The sequence below is a fragment of the Panthera onca genome, chromosome C1 (genome assembly GCF_046562875.1).
Source record: "Panthera onca isolate mPanOnc1 chromosome C1, mPanOnc1 haplotype 2, whole genome shotgun sequence".
In the NCBI taxonomy this organism is placed as follows: Eukaryota; Metazoa; Chordata; class Mammalia; order Carnivora; family Felidae; genus Panthera; species Panthera onca.
Genome location: NC_138346.1, coordinates 159,607,344 through 159,620,773, shown reverse-complemented (window position 1 = coordinate 159,620,773; position 13,430 = coordinate 159,607,344). Strand labels below are relative to the sequence as shown.

The 13,430-nt window shown below is 36.9% G+C and overlaps 1 protein-coding gene across 3 annotated transcripts in view; it reads left to right on the top strand.

Moving 5' to 3' along the window:
* Positions 1-13,430, top strand: part of TNNI3K (TNNI3 interacting kinase) — a 296,246-nt gene that overhangs the window by 109,024 nt on the left and 173,792 nt on the right. For all 3 annotated transcript variants that reach the window (XM_078451786.2, XM_060623103.3, XM_060623107.2), the window contains 2 exons: positions 1,334-1,428; positions 2,019-2,168. In XM_078451786.2, coding sequence (XP_078307912.1) covers positions 1,334-1,428; positions 2,019-2,168 — 245 coding nt within the window. The remainder of the gene's footprint in view (positions 1-1,333; positions 1,429-2,018; positions 2,169-13,430) is intronic.

Here is a 13,430-nt window from a genome sequence, read left to right as displayed (position 1 = left end):
TTGGCACTGGTAAAAACATAAAGATGACACCGACCCTTCCCTCCTTAAAGGAACTCTTTTGTAAGATATCAAGGTAATCAGAGGTGTGTCCATTACCATAATGCAATGTGATAAGTGCCATAAGACTGAAATGACAAGGAAACAGTGGAGATAGCAATGAACTTTGCCTTTGGTTCATAAGAAGTCTTCATAGATGGACTAACAGTTCGGCTAGATGAATAATGTATTTCTTTGAAGAAAATAATGATATTTAATTAAAGAATAAGGATTTGGGCAAGGTCATCTCAGAAAGAGGAAATAGTAAGATCCAGAGAACTACCTCTTCTAGAACTGAGTCTGGAAGGAAAAAACACTCAATACTTCACTTCAAAATACAGGATCCTAGCCATGTGTGAGTTGTTCCCACACCAAGCAGTTCTCCAAATCTTCTGCCAACACCAAGTGTGTGTCCTATAATTCAATTTAATTCTGATACTATCTACCTGGAATTAGTGTCAGATCCCACAGGTTAAGGGCTCAGGCCCACAAAACTACCCACCCCCCACTTCAGATGCCAATCACAAGTCCAAGTTTTCACCTAAATCTCTCTGGACCCTTCTAAGTTCCCCCATTCAGTTGTCCTGCAGAATGCCTAGGGCCTATAGGTAAAACTGAAAGAAACTTGCAATATCTTTCCTCCTTTTATGAAAAAGAGCATCATAAGAAATATTTAATAATAGTACACTAGAAGTTTTATTCAACTTCTTATCTCGAAGGCCCAGATTTGGGAATCTCAGGATTTTATTGCCACATGTGCTTGTTTTTTATCACTTCCTTCTCTCTCCTTTCCTCGTTCTCCCTTCTTTGTCTCTTTAACACTCTTGTATACACACTAGCATCTGGAATAGCCTGGTGAATCAGGACTGTATTCATGTTCTAGGGTTGCCATAATAAAATACAACACACTGGGTGGCTTGAACACCAGAAATTTATTTTCTCACAATTCTTGAGGTTGGAAGTACAAGATCAAGATGTCAGTGGATTTGGTTTCTTCTCAGACACCTCTCCTTGGCTTGTAGATGGTCATATTCTTCTTATGCCTTTTCATGATTGTCCCTCGGTCTGTGTCATCTGTGTACTAATCTTCCTTTCTTATCAGAACAGCAGTAATATTGGATTAGGGCCCACCCTAATGATTCCATTTTAACTTAAATACCTCTTTAAGTTGTACCCTTTTAAATACAGTTACACTGTGAAGTTATAAGGGTTGTAAGTTATAACATATTAATTTGTGGGGCACACAATTCAACCCATAACAGAAGTCTTTTGTTTTCTTTATGTTGTATTTTTGCAGTGCTTGTACCTATGGTAAGAGCATTGACCTGGTTAAATTTCTTCTTGACCAGAATGTTATAAGCATCAACCACCAAGGAAGAGATGGGCACACAGGTAAGACATTAGTGAAACATAACCAGTTTTTGATGTATATCAATACTTAAGAATAGTGGGATGCTCAAGAGGGAAGGGAAAAGAGGGAGTGGTCAACCCTAATGAGGAGGGATATTTTATCAATGACATCATTTGGAATTGATGGTGCATGGTGATAATAAAAAGCAGACTGACTTTTGGTCAGTTTCATTATTGTGCTAAATTATCTACAGTTGATGTATCTATTATGATCTGTACCAGGAGAGACTGACCCCTTAGCCTGGCTTGCTGCTCAAGAAAAACACTTGTTTGGGGTCTTTGTTCTTGTAAAAGGATGCTAACACTTGTTCTTGGTAATTTCAGTGGATGTAGAAATACTAGAAATTGTGCTAAACATAAGGAAATCTGTCTAGAAGATCAACTAGAATAGGATACTTCTTTTGCTTGAAGTATGTCATGTTTGTTCAATAAGTAGAATTAAATTTTCATCAAAGAAATCTATCTTTGATTTATATCTCTGGCAAAAATGCTATGATGTGGTAATAACTATCTTTTGAAAATTGGGGTTCGGTTTGCCTCTTTTGTCCTTTCATACTTTCATTCTATTATAGGATTGCACTCTGCTTGCTACCATGGTCACATTCGCCTGGTTCAGTTCTTACTGGATAATGGAGCTGATATGAATCTGGTAGCTTGTGATCCCAGCAGATCTAGTGGTGAAAAAGATGAACAGACCTGTTTGATGTGGGCTTATGAAAAAGGTATATATTTTCACCATTGCATCTCTGTAGTGATACATTGAACTGTGTGCATAGATTATGTCAATGCATCAACAAGTCTTTTGCTTGTATGACTTGTGCACTCTGATTTCCTCTGTAGATTATATTTGAGACTTTGGGAACTTGATCAAAGAGTCCAATAGACCATCAGTAAGGCAGCCAACTCCTGGGCTGCAGGTGAGCTGAAGGCACTCTTGGTACTGGCACTTTAAAAAGAGAATGAGCTATAAAATTCTTAGGTATTATAGAAATAAAATTGTGATATGTAACAATAGTTACTTTTTTAGAGTAGACCTAGAACTACACTGTATCTTTTATATATGGGGATTTTTATGTGAATTCAAATTTCTTTTGATGAAATAAATACAAAGGAAAGGAATATTTTTTACATCTAACATTGCTGACAATGACTGATCTAGAAAAAGTAAGGGAGCCAACGATTAGTGAATACATATAAACTTACTTCAGCTCAAAATGATGAAACTTTGAGCTCTGATGTGAGAACACCTGGGTTTACATCAAACCATGTTCTTTGATCTTGGACAAGTCACCTATTCTTGCTGACGTTCACTTTCTTCACCTGAAACAAAAAGGGGAATTATCACAACTTCTTCACAAGACTGTACAGATTAAATGAGAGGATGTAGGCAAATTGATTACAACACTGGCTAGCACATAGTAAGTACTAAGAATTGGTATTTCAGTAATGGTAACAGTAGTAATAGCAGTAGTTCATAAATAAAGGTGACAAAAATTAATTCTTCATTTAAAGGGAGAGGAAATTAGAAATAATCAACAATGGAGCAACCTCTGTCATTGCTTAATGATGTATATGTACCTCATAAGAAAGGTTTGCTTGTACACATACTCTCCTATGGAGTTTAAATTTCCAGGTGAATAAATAAATAAATAAATAAATAAATAAATAAATAAATAAATTCAGGTGAAATGAAATGGTATACATCATCATTGAAATCAGAGGGTTACAACTAAATACCTAAAATATATCAAACTTTGCTGCCCACCTTTGCTGTCTTACTAGGATGTTTAAAGCACATAAAGAAGTGTTCTTATCTTTTTAAATGCTAGTAGAAGTCCATACTAAAAAAGAGAAATTGCTAAACTTGAAGATTTCTCAGGCTACCAATTTGACCTAAAAGGTTTTCTGCCTGAAATAGGACATTAAATTCTATTAATTAAAAGAGAGATGGGGTTTCATTGATAGAAATGGGGAGTTGTTGTAAGCACATAGAAAGAAAAGTATAAATCTGAAGACTGCTAGTGAAAAAATGATTATTGGAGTTACTTTAATAGAGAAAAGTGAACAGACATAGTATAGTAAGAAATGAGTTAGATGTAGGCCTGTTATGTTTTATACTTTTTATTTGGGTATAGTGCAAATATACACGTGTGCATGCGTGCACACACACAAATTTTCACATTATAGCTCGATGAATTTTCACAAACTGAACTCACATCCAGTACCCGGTATCCAGATGAAGAAACTGTACATGGCCAGCACTCGAAATATCCACTTACATTCTTTTCCAGTCATTCCCCAGAGAGGGTACCACTGCCTTCTTGGGGCATAAATTAGCTTTGCCTTTTTCTGTACTTTATAAATGGAACATTATGGGGGCGCCTGGGTGGCGCAGTCGGTTAAGCATCCGACTTCAGCCAGGTCACGATCTCGCGGTCCGTGAGTTCGAGCCCCGCGTCAGGCTCTGGGCTGATGGCTCGGAGCCTGGAGCCTGTTTCCGATTCTGTGTCTCCCTCTCTCTCTGCCCCTCCCCTGTTCATGCTCTGTCTCTCTCTGTCCCAAAAATAAAAATAAAAAACGTTGAAAAAAAAAAATAAATAAATGGAACATTATGGTATGTACATTTTTTGATATGACTTCTTTTGACCAACAATTTGTGAGATTCACTCATATTATTGCAGGCAGTTGTATATTGTTAATTCTTGTTATAATGTTTTGTTATATCACTATTCATTCTATTGCTTAGGGTCACCTGGATAATTTTCAGTTGGAGACTATTAGGAATACTTTTGCTATTAGCATTCACATACATGACTTTTGATGAATTTCTGAATGCATTTCTGTTAGTTATAATGACCTTGTAATTTGTATAAAATAAATTCCTGGTAGTCTGTATTTGAGTATCTCTTTGAAAATCCTACATATTCTGAAGCCTTAGGAGGCCTTACTAAGTTCTAGTTACTCAACACATTGCATTTATTCAAGTGATTCTCAGACAGTGTCTCTCAAGAAACTTGAATTTCAGAAAAAAGGCTGTTTACAAAGCATTAGTCTTCCGGAAGACAGCTCAGATATAGCTGCTGTAGGTAACTCTTCACAGGGGTTGGCTTTGTTTGTTTTTAGTTGATTGAGAGTGATAGTTGAAAACTGGTTTTAGTTTTAGTTTTTCTGGAATTCCACATTTTAAGAAACAATGAATCATTGTGTAAGTTCCCAACATTTTGTATTGAATGACAACAACAAAAATCTTTTAGCATAGAGGATTTACCCACGGGTCTCTGCAACATATGCCATACTTGTCACCCTTATTTGTTCAACTAATGTGATAGGCATCGGTGTTCCATTTCATTATTACTATGAATTTTAACAAACTGAATGTTAGTGCTCAGGAGACAGATGGGTGTTTTGCATATGTTCTAGAGCAGAACAAGTCAAAACCAACAAAATGAAAATTGTTGCTATTTTCTCTTGGTAGAAAAATGTTGGGTTGTTTTTGTGTGTTCAGGAAAGATTGAAATGACCTTGTTAAAATATTGTCAACAGTGCACTGTCCCTGTTTCCTTTGGATAAAGAAATGCATTCCTTTCTCCCTTAGGTAGGGAGTCACCAAATTGACTGATGTAGCAGACTAAGGATTTTCCTGAGAAACTTGGAGATGGAGTTGAGAAAACACTAAGGCTTCACTTGAAGTTCCTTCTCCATAGGATAGAGATGTTATATAAATGGTCCCATCGTGGTTTACCCATACCTTATTCTCTCCTGGGAGAGATAAACCCAAAGGGAGCTTTATAACCAGGGTCTCTCTTGAAAAGGAGTACTCTTTGGATGCATCCAATTTGAATAGCTCATCCTAGTCTACCCTCTTAGTAGAAAACTGGGAGTTTTTTGCAACAGCACCGATCTTTTCTAAGAAAAATTTTTTACCTGACACCAACAAAATTTTTAGCTTACCCTCTGCTATTCTGACATAGCAAATTCATTTCAGGGATGCTTTGGAGTTTTGTAAGAGTTATCAACTCTCTTTTGGAAATTCAGAAAAGAGTTCACTTACTATGGGTCCCTGTGGAATCAGATATGAAGAACTGTTTCCATTTACATAGCCCTTTTACCCTAAAGATATCAAAATCAATCTTGGAAATAATTTTCCCTGTGAACTTGATTCTACACAGAAGCCTACTGGTTAAGTTGCAATATTTCTCTGCTAGACTGCTCAGAGCTCTAATTTTACAATATTTAGAGTGTTTCCCCTCCTCTAGCCTGCCACCCTCCCTTCTTTTCTACTATTCCATCTAACAGTAGCGATAGCTGTCTCACTCACTTGGATTTGTTCTGCCCTTTCCCTGGGGTACAAAGGACTTGTATGAATCAATTTAAATTGGCCAGAAGAAATAGCCAGCAGCCTGCTTATGTTCAAATCCTCTGCCCTAATCACCAGTATGGAAAACCCATTGAAAAGACCTACACATAATCTTACATCCATTGCATTAAAGATGAAACTGCCGAATTGAAAAGATCTCAGCCAATTAGAATTGAACACATAGCTCAATAGTGTGTCTGGCAGTTAGATTTGAAAAGGCTGCCTTTGACAAAGAAAAGCACTTCTTTATGTCAGGCTGTTTAGGGTCAGAAAATAACCCAAACTAGAAACAGAACTAAAAACTTCTTATTTGCTTCAGTACTGACACCAGTTAAAGTAATTTACAGAGGCTCCTATCCCAATATCTAATTACACAGAATACAATATTTGTATACATCAGAACCACTCTAATTCACAGTGACAGGGAGCTGCAGTTGGAGAATTAGTGAGTAAGTGAGCAAAAACAATAAAAATCAAGGCTCCTGTACCATGATATATACTTTGTTCATTCCTTTTGACAAGTGTAGTATGGTGTGAATTATTTATAGTAAACGTACTATCGTGTATCCTCTAAAAGTAATAAAGTCTTACAGTTGTGAGTTTCTACAGTTTTCAGCCAGTAAAAAAAAATAACTAAAAGAAAAGAGTGGGGAGGAGTTGAAGGAAGAGTAGATTCATTAAGTTTTTTTGATAAATCTTCATCAGTGGGTTATAAGTTCCCAAGTTTCTTCTATATTGAATTCTTACTTATTTGGAGTTTAGTTACTTAGTTTAGTGTGCTAGAGTAAATTATGGGTGGGGTAGAAGAAGGAAGAAACAAAAGATTTAGATGGTATTGCAAACTCTGTGTTCATTTTATGCATACTGGTTACCTTTCTACATGTTTAGTTACTCTCTCTTTTAAAAATAAATAAATAGAATAATATCAACTCTCATTAGAATGGTCAGAACTTTCATTTTTGTAGGGGGATAGCACACTGAAATATTTTTTGAAACATAATAACTATGTAAAAAGCTGCATATACTAAAATGGATAGTAGAAGAGAACTTACATTCATTACATGCCTATTACACAAGCATATACCTGCATGCATAATTAAATTATCAAGATAACCCTTTAAATTGGGATTACCTTTCTATTATAGATTAAAAGTTTGAGACTGGGGCGCCTGGGTGGCGCAGTCGGTTAAGCATCCGACTTCAGCCAGGTCACGATCTCGCGGTCCGTGTGTTCGAGCCCCGCGTCAGGCTCTGGGCTGATGGCTCGGAGCCTGGAGCCTGTTTCCGATTCTGTGTCTCCCTCTCTCTCTGCCCCTCCCCCGTTCATGCTCTGTCTCTCTCTGTCCCAAAAATAAATAAAAAACGTTGAAAAAAAATTTAAAAAAAAAAAAAAAAAAAAAAAGTTTGAGACTTAGAGCTGTTAAGTCACAATTGCCCAAACCACACAGCTCTTAAGTGGATAGCTGGTACCAAACAGAGTTCTGTCTTATGGCAGATTTCAAGCTCTTACCACCTTGCTCTAGAATCAGATAGATCTAAGTCCAAATTCCATCCTTAATATTTAATGACTTTGGGCAAGTCATTTAACCATCTCTAAGTCTTAATCTTCAAATTTAAAATGAGTAAATTAATAACCACTTTACAGAATTCTGAAGTTTTGGGATAACATCTAAGTGTCAGGAACATAGCAGATTCTCAATAAAAATAATGATATTTGTTATTATTATATGTATAACAAAGATTCAGTCAAACTTCATATAACCCCAAATCTCATAGTCTTTCCTAATTTACAACATGTTTTAGTGTCCAGTAAGAAATATGACATATTGACATATTAGAATCATTGAAGGGTTTATATCCCTGCCAAACACCACTAGACAAACCTGGAATATATAAACACATGTGTTGTTTTGTTGTGTTTATATTTATTTATGAATCAAGCAATACCATTTATCTTAAAACCTCAGGACTAAAGCAAGATCAAGGAGGTTTTGAAAATCACTAATCAAAATATTTAAAAAGTAACTTAAAAGCATTATTCTAATTTGTATGGTTGCATGAAGATATATTTTAAAACAATACTCTAAAACTTTAGCACAAATTTGCAAGTCCCCTTACTATAGCTGGGTTTCCCCCTCAGTCATGGACAAGTGTCAGAGGATTTGTAGCCATGTTTTCAAACCAGCATACCAACTAACATGCTGGGTCTTTTTACCTGGATATCTGACAAGTATGCAAAACTCAGCAAGTCCAAAATTGAACTTAATATCTTTTTTGTCCTCATCAGTCAGTTTTCCTACCATATCTCTTATTCATTCTGTCATTAATGGCACCACCATCCACTCAGTCACTAAAGTCAGAAATCTGGATTGATGCTTGATGACTTTTTCTCCCTCAATCTGCCTTTCTTCATATCCATTCAATCAAAAATTCTCATCATTTTATTTCATAGGTACATTTTAATCCATCCTTTCTTCTTTATTTTTACTGTCATTGTTTTAGTTCATAACCTTTTCATCTTTCTTCTGATCCATTTTAATAGCCTCATAACTCCTTTTTTCTTTTTCTTTCTTTCTTTCTTTCTTTCTTTCTTTCTTTTTCTTTTTTTCTTTCTTCCTTTCTTTCTGTCTTCAGCATCTTTGATTCCATTTTTTAACTATAGTCTTAAAGAAGTATTCAAGGTGTAAAGAGGGCCATAGCATTCCCCAGCTTAAAATCTTTCAGTAACCCATTATTACCTATAGTAAAAGTTCCAGTGTATTTTCATGGCAAATCCTGTGCCCATGCCCTGTGCCCTCCTATCTCTCAAACCTCATGTCCAGTCACTCCTCTCACATGTGTGACCCCACATGCCACAATCATCGTTACATTCACTGCATCACTAACATTGACTCGGGGTTCACTCTGTGCCAGGCATATTCAAAATATTTCATATGCATTAACTCACCATGTGTACACAATTACTCTGTAAGACAGTATGTATTCACGTGATAGTAATACAAAATACTTGTTCTTCCCATATATACCATGTTGTTCCATGTTTCCAAGCCTTTTCTCATACAGTCCTATCTCTACACCCTCCCCATCCTCTCTACCCTACTCCACGCTATCAATTTCTCATTTCTACCTAACTTTCAAAAGTCAGTTTACAGATCCTCTCTTCCTGAAAGTCTTCCCTGCCATTCCAGGCTAGCATACATGTCCTTTCATTATGTTTTATTAAACCTTATGTGCATCTCTATTTCTATATTTCCACTTCATATTGAAACACTGTGTCCCTTACCAAACTATAAACCTTTATTTTATTGTCAGCTGGAAAACTTTTTTGTTGTTTTTCTGAGATTTTATTTAAATTCAAGCTAGTTAACATATAGCATATAGTTTAGTATTGGTTTCAGGAGTAGAATGTAGAGATTCATCACTTACATATAACACCCAGGGCTCATCACAACAACTCCTTAACACCCATTACCCATTTAGCCCATCTCCCAGCCCTCTCCCCTCCATCAACTCTCAATTTGTTCTCTATCATTAAAAGTCTCTTGTGGTTTTCTCTCTCTCTGTTTTTACCTTATTTTACTTTTCCTTCCCTTCACCTATCTTCATCTGTTTTGTTTCTTAAATTCTACATATGACAAATTATAAACTTTTTGAGAGCAAACATTTGAGATATTATTTTTTGTCTTCCAAAAAGCTAATTCAATGACTGATTCCTAATAGGTGCTCAATACATGTTTTTTGAAGTGGATTAGAGAATAAGCAGATATTTCAGTCATAACGTTCTGTTCTATGTCTCACTAAATAGCATCTGGTTTGTCATAATATAGTTGATGTTTTCAAGAATACCACTTATCACTATTCTGTTGTCTATGTAGATATTTCTTTAAATATTGTGGGTTTCTTATTATCTGTGCTTAAATTTTAATAGGCAGATGATTTTAAAGTGTGCTCTAAGTAAATCTCCTATTCCTATGCATTGGAATTGTGAAAATTTTCCCTCTGTCTCTAACACTGTTCTCCTCCCCTTTTGCGTAATCAACTCATATCCATCTTTCAAGTTCAGCTTAAAAGACAGTTGCTCAAGGAACTCTTTCCTGAATCCTCTAGCCTACTGTGAAATAACACTGCTATGCACATTCACAGCATTTGCTACCTTTTCCTTCCTAGAACTTGGCCAAATAAAATTTGAGTCAGCATTTATATAATTAATTTTTCTCTTTTCTACTAGAAATTGTTTATTACAAGATTGAGGACATTTATATTTCAACATTACATCTCTCATACCCAGTTCCATTCATTTATTCAAAAAAATATATTACATACTTAATATGTGATAGACACTGTGCTAGGAACTGAGGTGAAACAGTGAGTTAGACAGTATTCCCTTGCTCTTAGGAAGTTTGTATTTCTAGCAGAAGAGACAGGTCATAAGCAAGAAAACAAATAGAAACTATCAGATAATAAGTCCTATGAATAAAATTAAAAGGAAACACAACAGTGAGTAAAAAGTTTAGGACACTATTTAAAACTGAGAAGTCATGGAGGGCTTCCCTGGGAAGATGTTACTTGAGCTGGTATTTAATGGATGCCCAATAAATATCTATAGAAGGAAAAGTAAGGGGGGAAAAAGCCAAATAAGAAGAAGAGAAAAGGAGGAAAGAAGAATGCTAAGTGACTTGGTTTATATAGTGTTCTTTTGGCAAAAGCATTCGTGATTGTGGATTGTCATCTCAAAGTGAAGAAGGACTGACAGCATTCTTGTTTGAGCCTGGTGATTAAGGGACAAGAATATGGGGAGAAAGGGATGTGTGTACCCTTTCTTATGAAAGCATCTTTCAGATTTAAGTGATGAGATGGTGTAGCAAATCTTGAATTTTTCTTGCCTCTAATTTAAATGACAGTGTTTAGACCAGAACTGGCAGGAGGAAAAACAAACATCAGGAGCCATCCTCTGGTCCCACTTTTCAATGCTTTTGGAAGATGAGTTTTTAACATGCAGGCAAGGGGAGATAACAAAATTGAGCAAAGTCTCATCTATACCATTACTGTGAAAGTTTTCTTCTTTGAGGCAGTCCAAAGAAAGGCTGAGACTGCTCCTTTGATCACCTGGGCATTTTGGACATGTGAAGTCAATAAGAATTCCTTAGCTTATGTAATCAAGACCCAATCCCTATGTTCTCCACCTCAGACCCAGGGGGCTTCAGAGTCACAACATCTGGGAGAAGATCTTAGTACCAGTGTCGTTTACTGTTAATCTTCAGACCTAGTACTTAAAATAATTTTTCATAGCAATAAACAGCATCTGTTATTCGTAAGACGAAGTGGTGGGGGTGGAGACACAACTTTATAGGGATATAATAAGATGGGTCCTTTTCCTTCTTGAATAATTAGGAACCCTCTGTTACATATATGACCATGACATACATAGTAAACTGTCTATGTAACAGCCCTTTGAATGGACGTGTAGCCTTACACAACAACCTAGATTTTAAGATACAGATATTCAGAAAGCTGAAAGCAAAGCAATTTGGGGTTGGGAGAAATAGCTCCCAAGTATAAGGAAAGCAACAGGAGATGAATTAAAGGGAAAACATGGAATTTGAATGTACAGACAGACTGGAAGAGTGGGGTGCAAGATATGAAAGACACTCCAAGCTGGCAAAAACCTTCATGGGCTCCAGTGAGTAATTCTCCGAATGTGCAAAGCATTATTATAACTGCATTAGGCTAATAGCATAGCAACCTCCTGTTTTGGGTAAAATACTTGGATGTAGATAGTAAATTCTTAGATATGGGAAAACATTTTATTTAATTGGTGGAAGTTTGATTATCTCTGGATGTGTTCCATTAGTGTGCCTTGGTTATCTGGGTATATCCATTATCAGGAGTTTGCCTTAACAAGTCCATTTAGTGAGTTCCATCAAGGCACTTTTCTACTTAACTCCTTGTGCCCAAGTATCAGGGAGCTGGGCCCTAGTGGTTTTCAGGTTTCTTTGCATACACTTTGGTAGTTTGTCAGAGCAGTGATAGCAGTGGAGAATTTCCCATACATGTGCGCCTCAGCCCATAGTTAGCAGGAGGTGGGAAATCAGGCGGAGATGCCTTCCAGAGCCAAGGGGCCTCTTGGCATTTCCCTGGCAGCCTCGTGCTTATCATCAGCCAGAACCCAGGCACTCATTAGGCTCTTGATGAAAAGCATCCCAAAGAAAATGCCAGCAAATTGTGCCACTGTGCTGGCAGGAAATTAAAACTGCTCAGAGCAAGTGGAGCCAAGAGAGCTGTTGAAATGAAAGGTAACATCAAGGGTGTGATCACGGACTTACACAGACGGTCAGGATTCAAGATGCGGCTTTCTGCTTCACTAGGGAAAGCAGGAGGCCCTCTCCCTCTCTGCTGTCAGCCACAGTCAGTCCAACAGAGAGGCTGAGACAGGCAGGGATGTGGGCTTTGTGAATTAAGCTTTGTTATGCTTGGGTAAATGCTTGGGGTTTAGGTTGTTTTATTTTTCCCAAAGGAAAAACGGAAATAAGATAATTTGTTTTGTTTTGTTTTGTTTTGTTTTGTTTTGTTTTTTTGTTTTTCTTGGTCCCAAACACGTAAAGACCAAATTAAGTAAAAGAACAACTTAAAGCAACACAGGTCCTATTAAAGTGGGGGCAGAAAGCATAGAGAGGAGCAGACAAACCTCAGAACCTATGAATCTAGCAGCAGGACAGATGAAGGGGAATTTTAATTCCAGATAACTTTTTGTTGGTTGTGCTACTTCTATCTTGAGATTAAAATGACCATCAGCCCTGGGAAAGAAAGGGAGGTGCACAACAGGAAGCAGTACCAACACGCAAACAGAGCACACTGAAATTTTCATCATACTGGGAGTGGTGGCAGAGTAATGCCCCCCAAAACTGTCCAGGGCCTATTTCCTGAAGTTTATGAGTATGCCGCCTTACATGGGAAAGGGGAATTAAGGCTGCTAATTAGCTGACTTTTAGAGAAAGACTATCCTGGATTATCCCAGTGAGCTCTGTGTAATAGCAGGGGTCCTTAAATGCAGAAGAGGGAGGCAGAAGCAGAGGTCAGAGTGATGTGGAGTGAGAATGATTCAGCCAGCCATTGCTAGCTTTGAAAATCTAAAAGGGGGGCCACAGCAAGGAATGTCAGTGGTCTTTCAAGGCTGGAAAAAGCAACAAAATTGACCTTCCTCAAGAGCCTCTAGAAAGGAATGAAGCTTGCCAACACCTTGCTTTAGCCCATTGAGAGCTATGTCGGATTTCTGACTACCAGAGCTAGAAAATAATACAGTTGTGTTGTTTAAGCCACGAAGTTTGCAGTAATTAACAATAGTAGCAATAGAAATGGAATATATTGATGTTTAGAAAATTTATCTGAAGTTCCATAAAGGAGTTTCCAAGTTCATTTACAATTCTTGGGGCTAAACAGTAAGGCAAAAAGCAGTGAAAAGATCTGAGAGGCATATTTATATCTTAAAATTGTTAGGCCTATCACATGCATTATCTCAATCTTTACAACAGCCTTACGAGGGTGTATCATAGTTCTAACCTGTAAATAAGGATCTTTTTTAAAAGGTAAAACAAGTCATGTCCTTCTACTAATTAAAATCCTTCAGGGG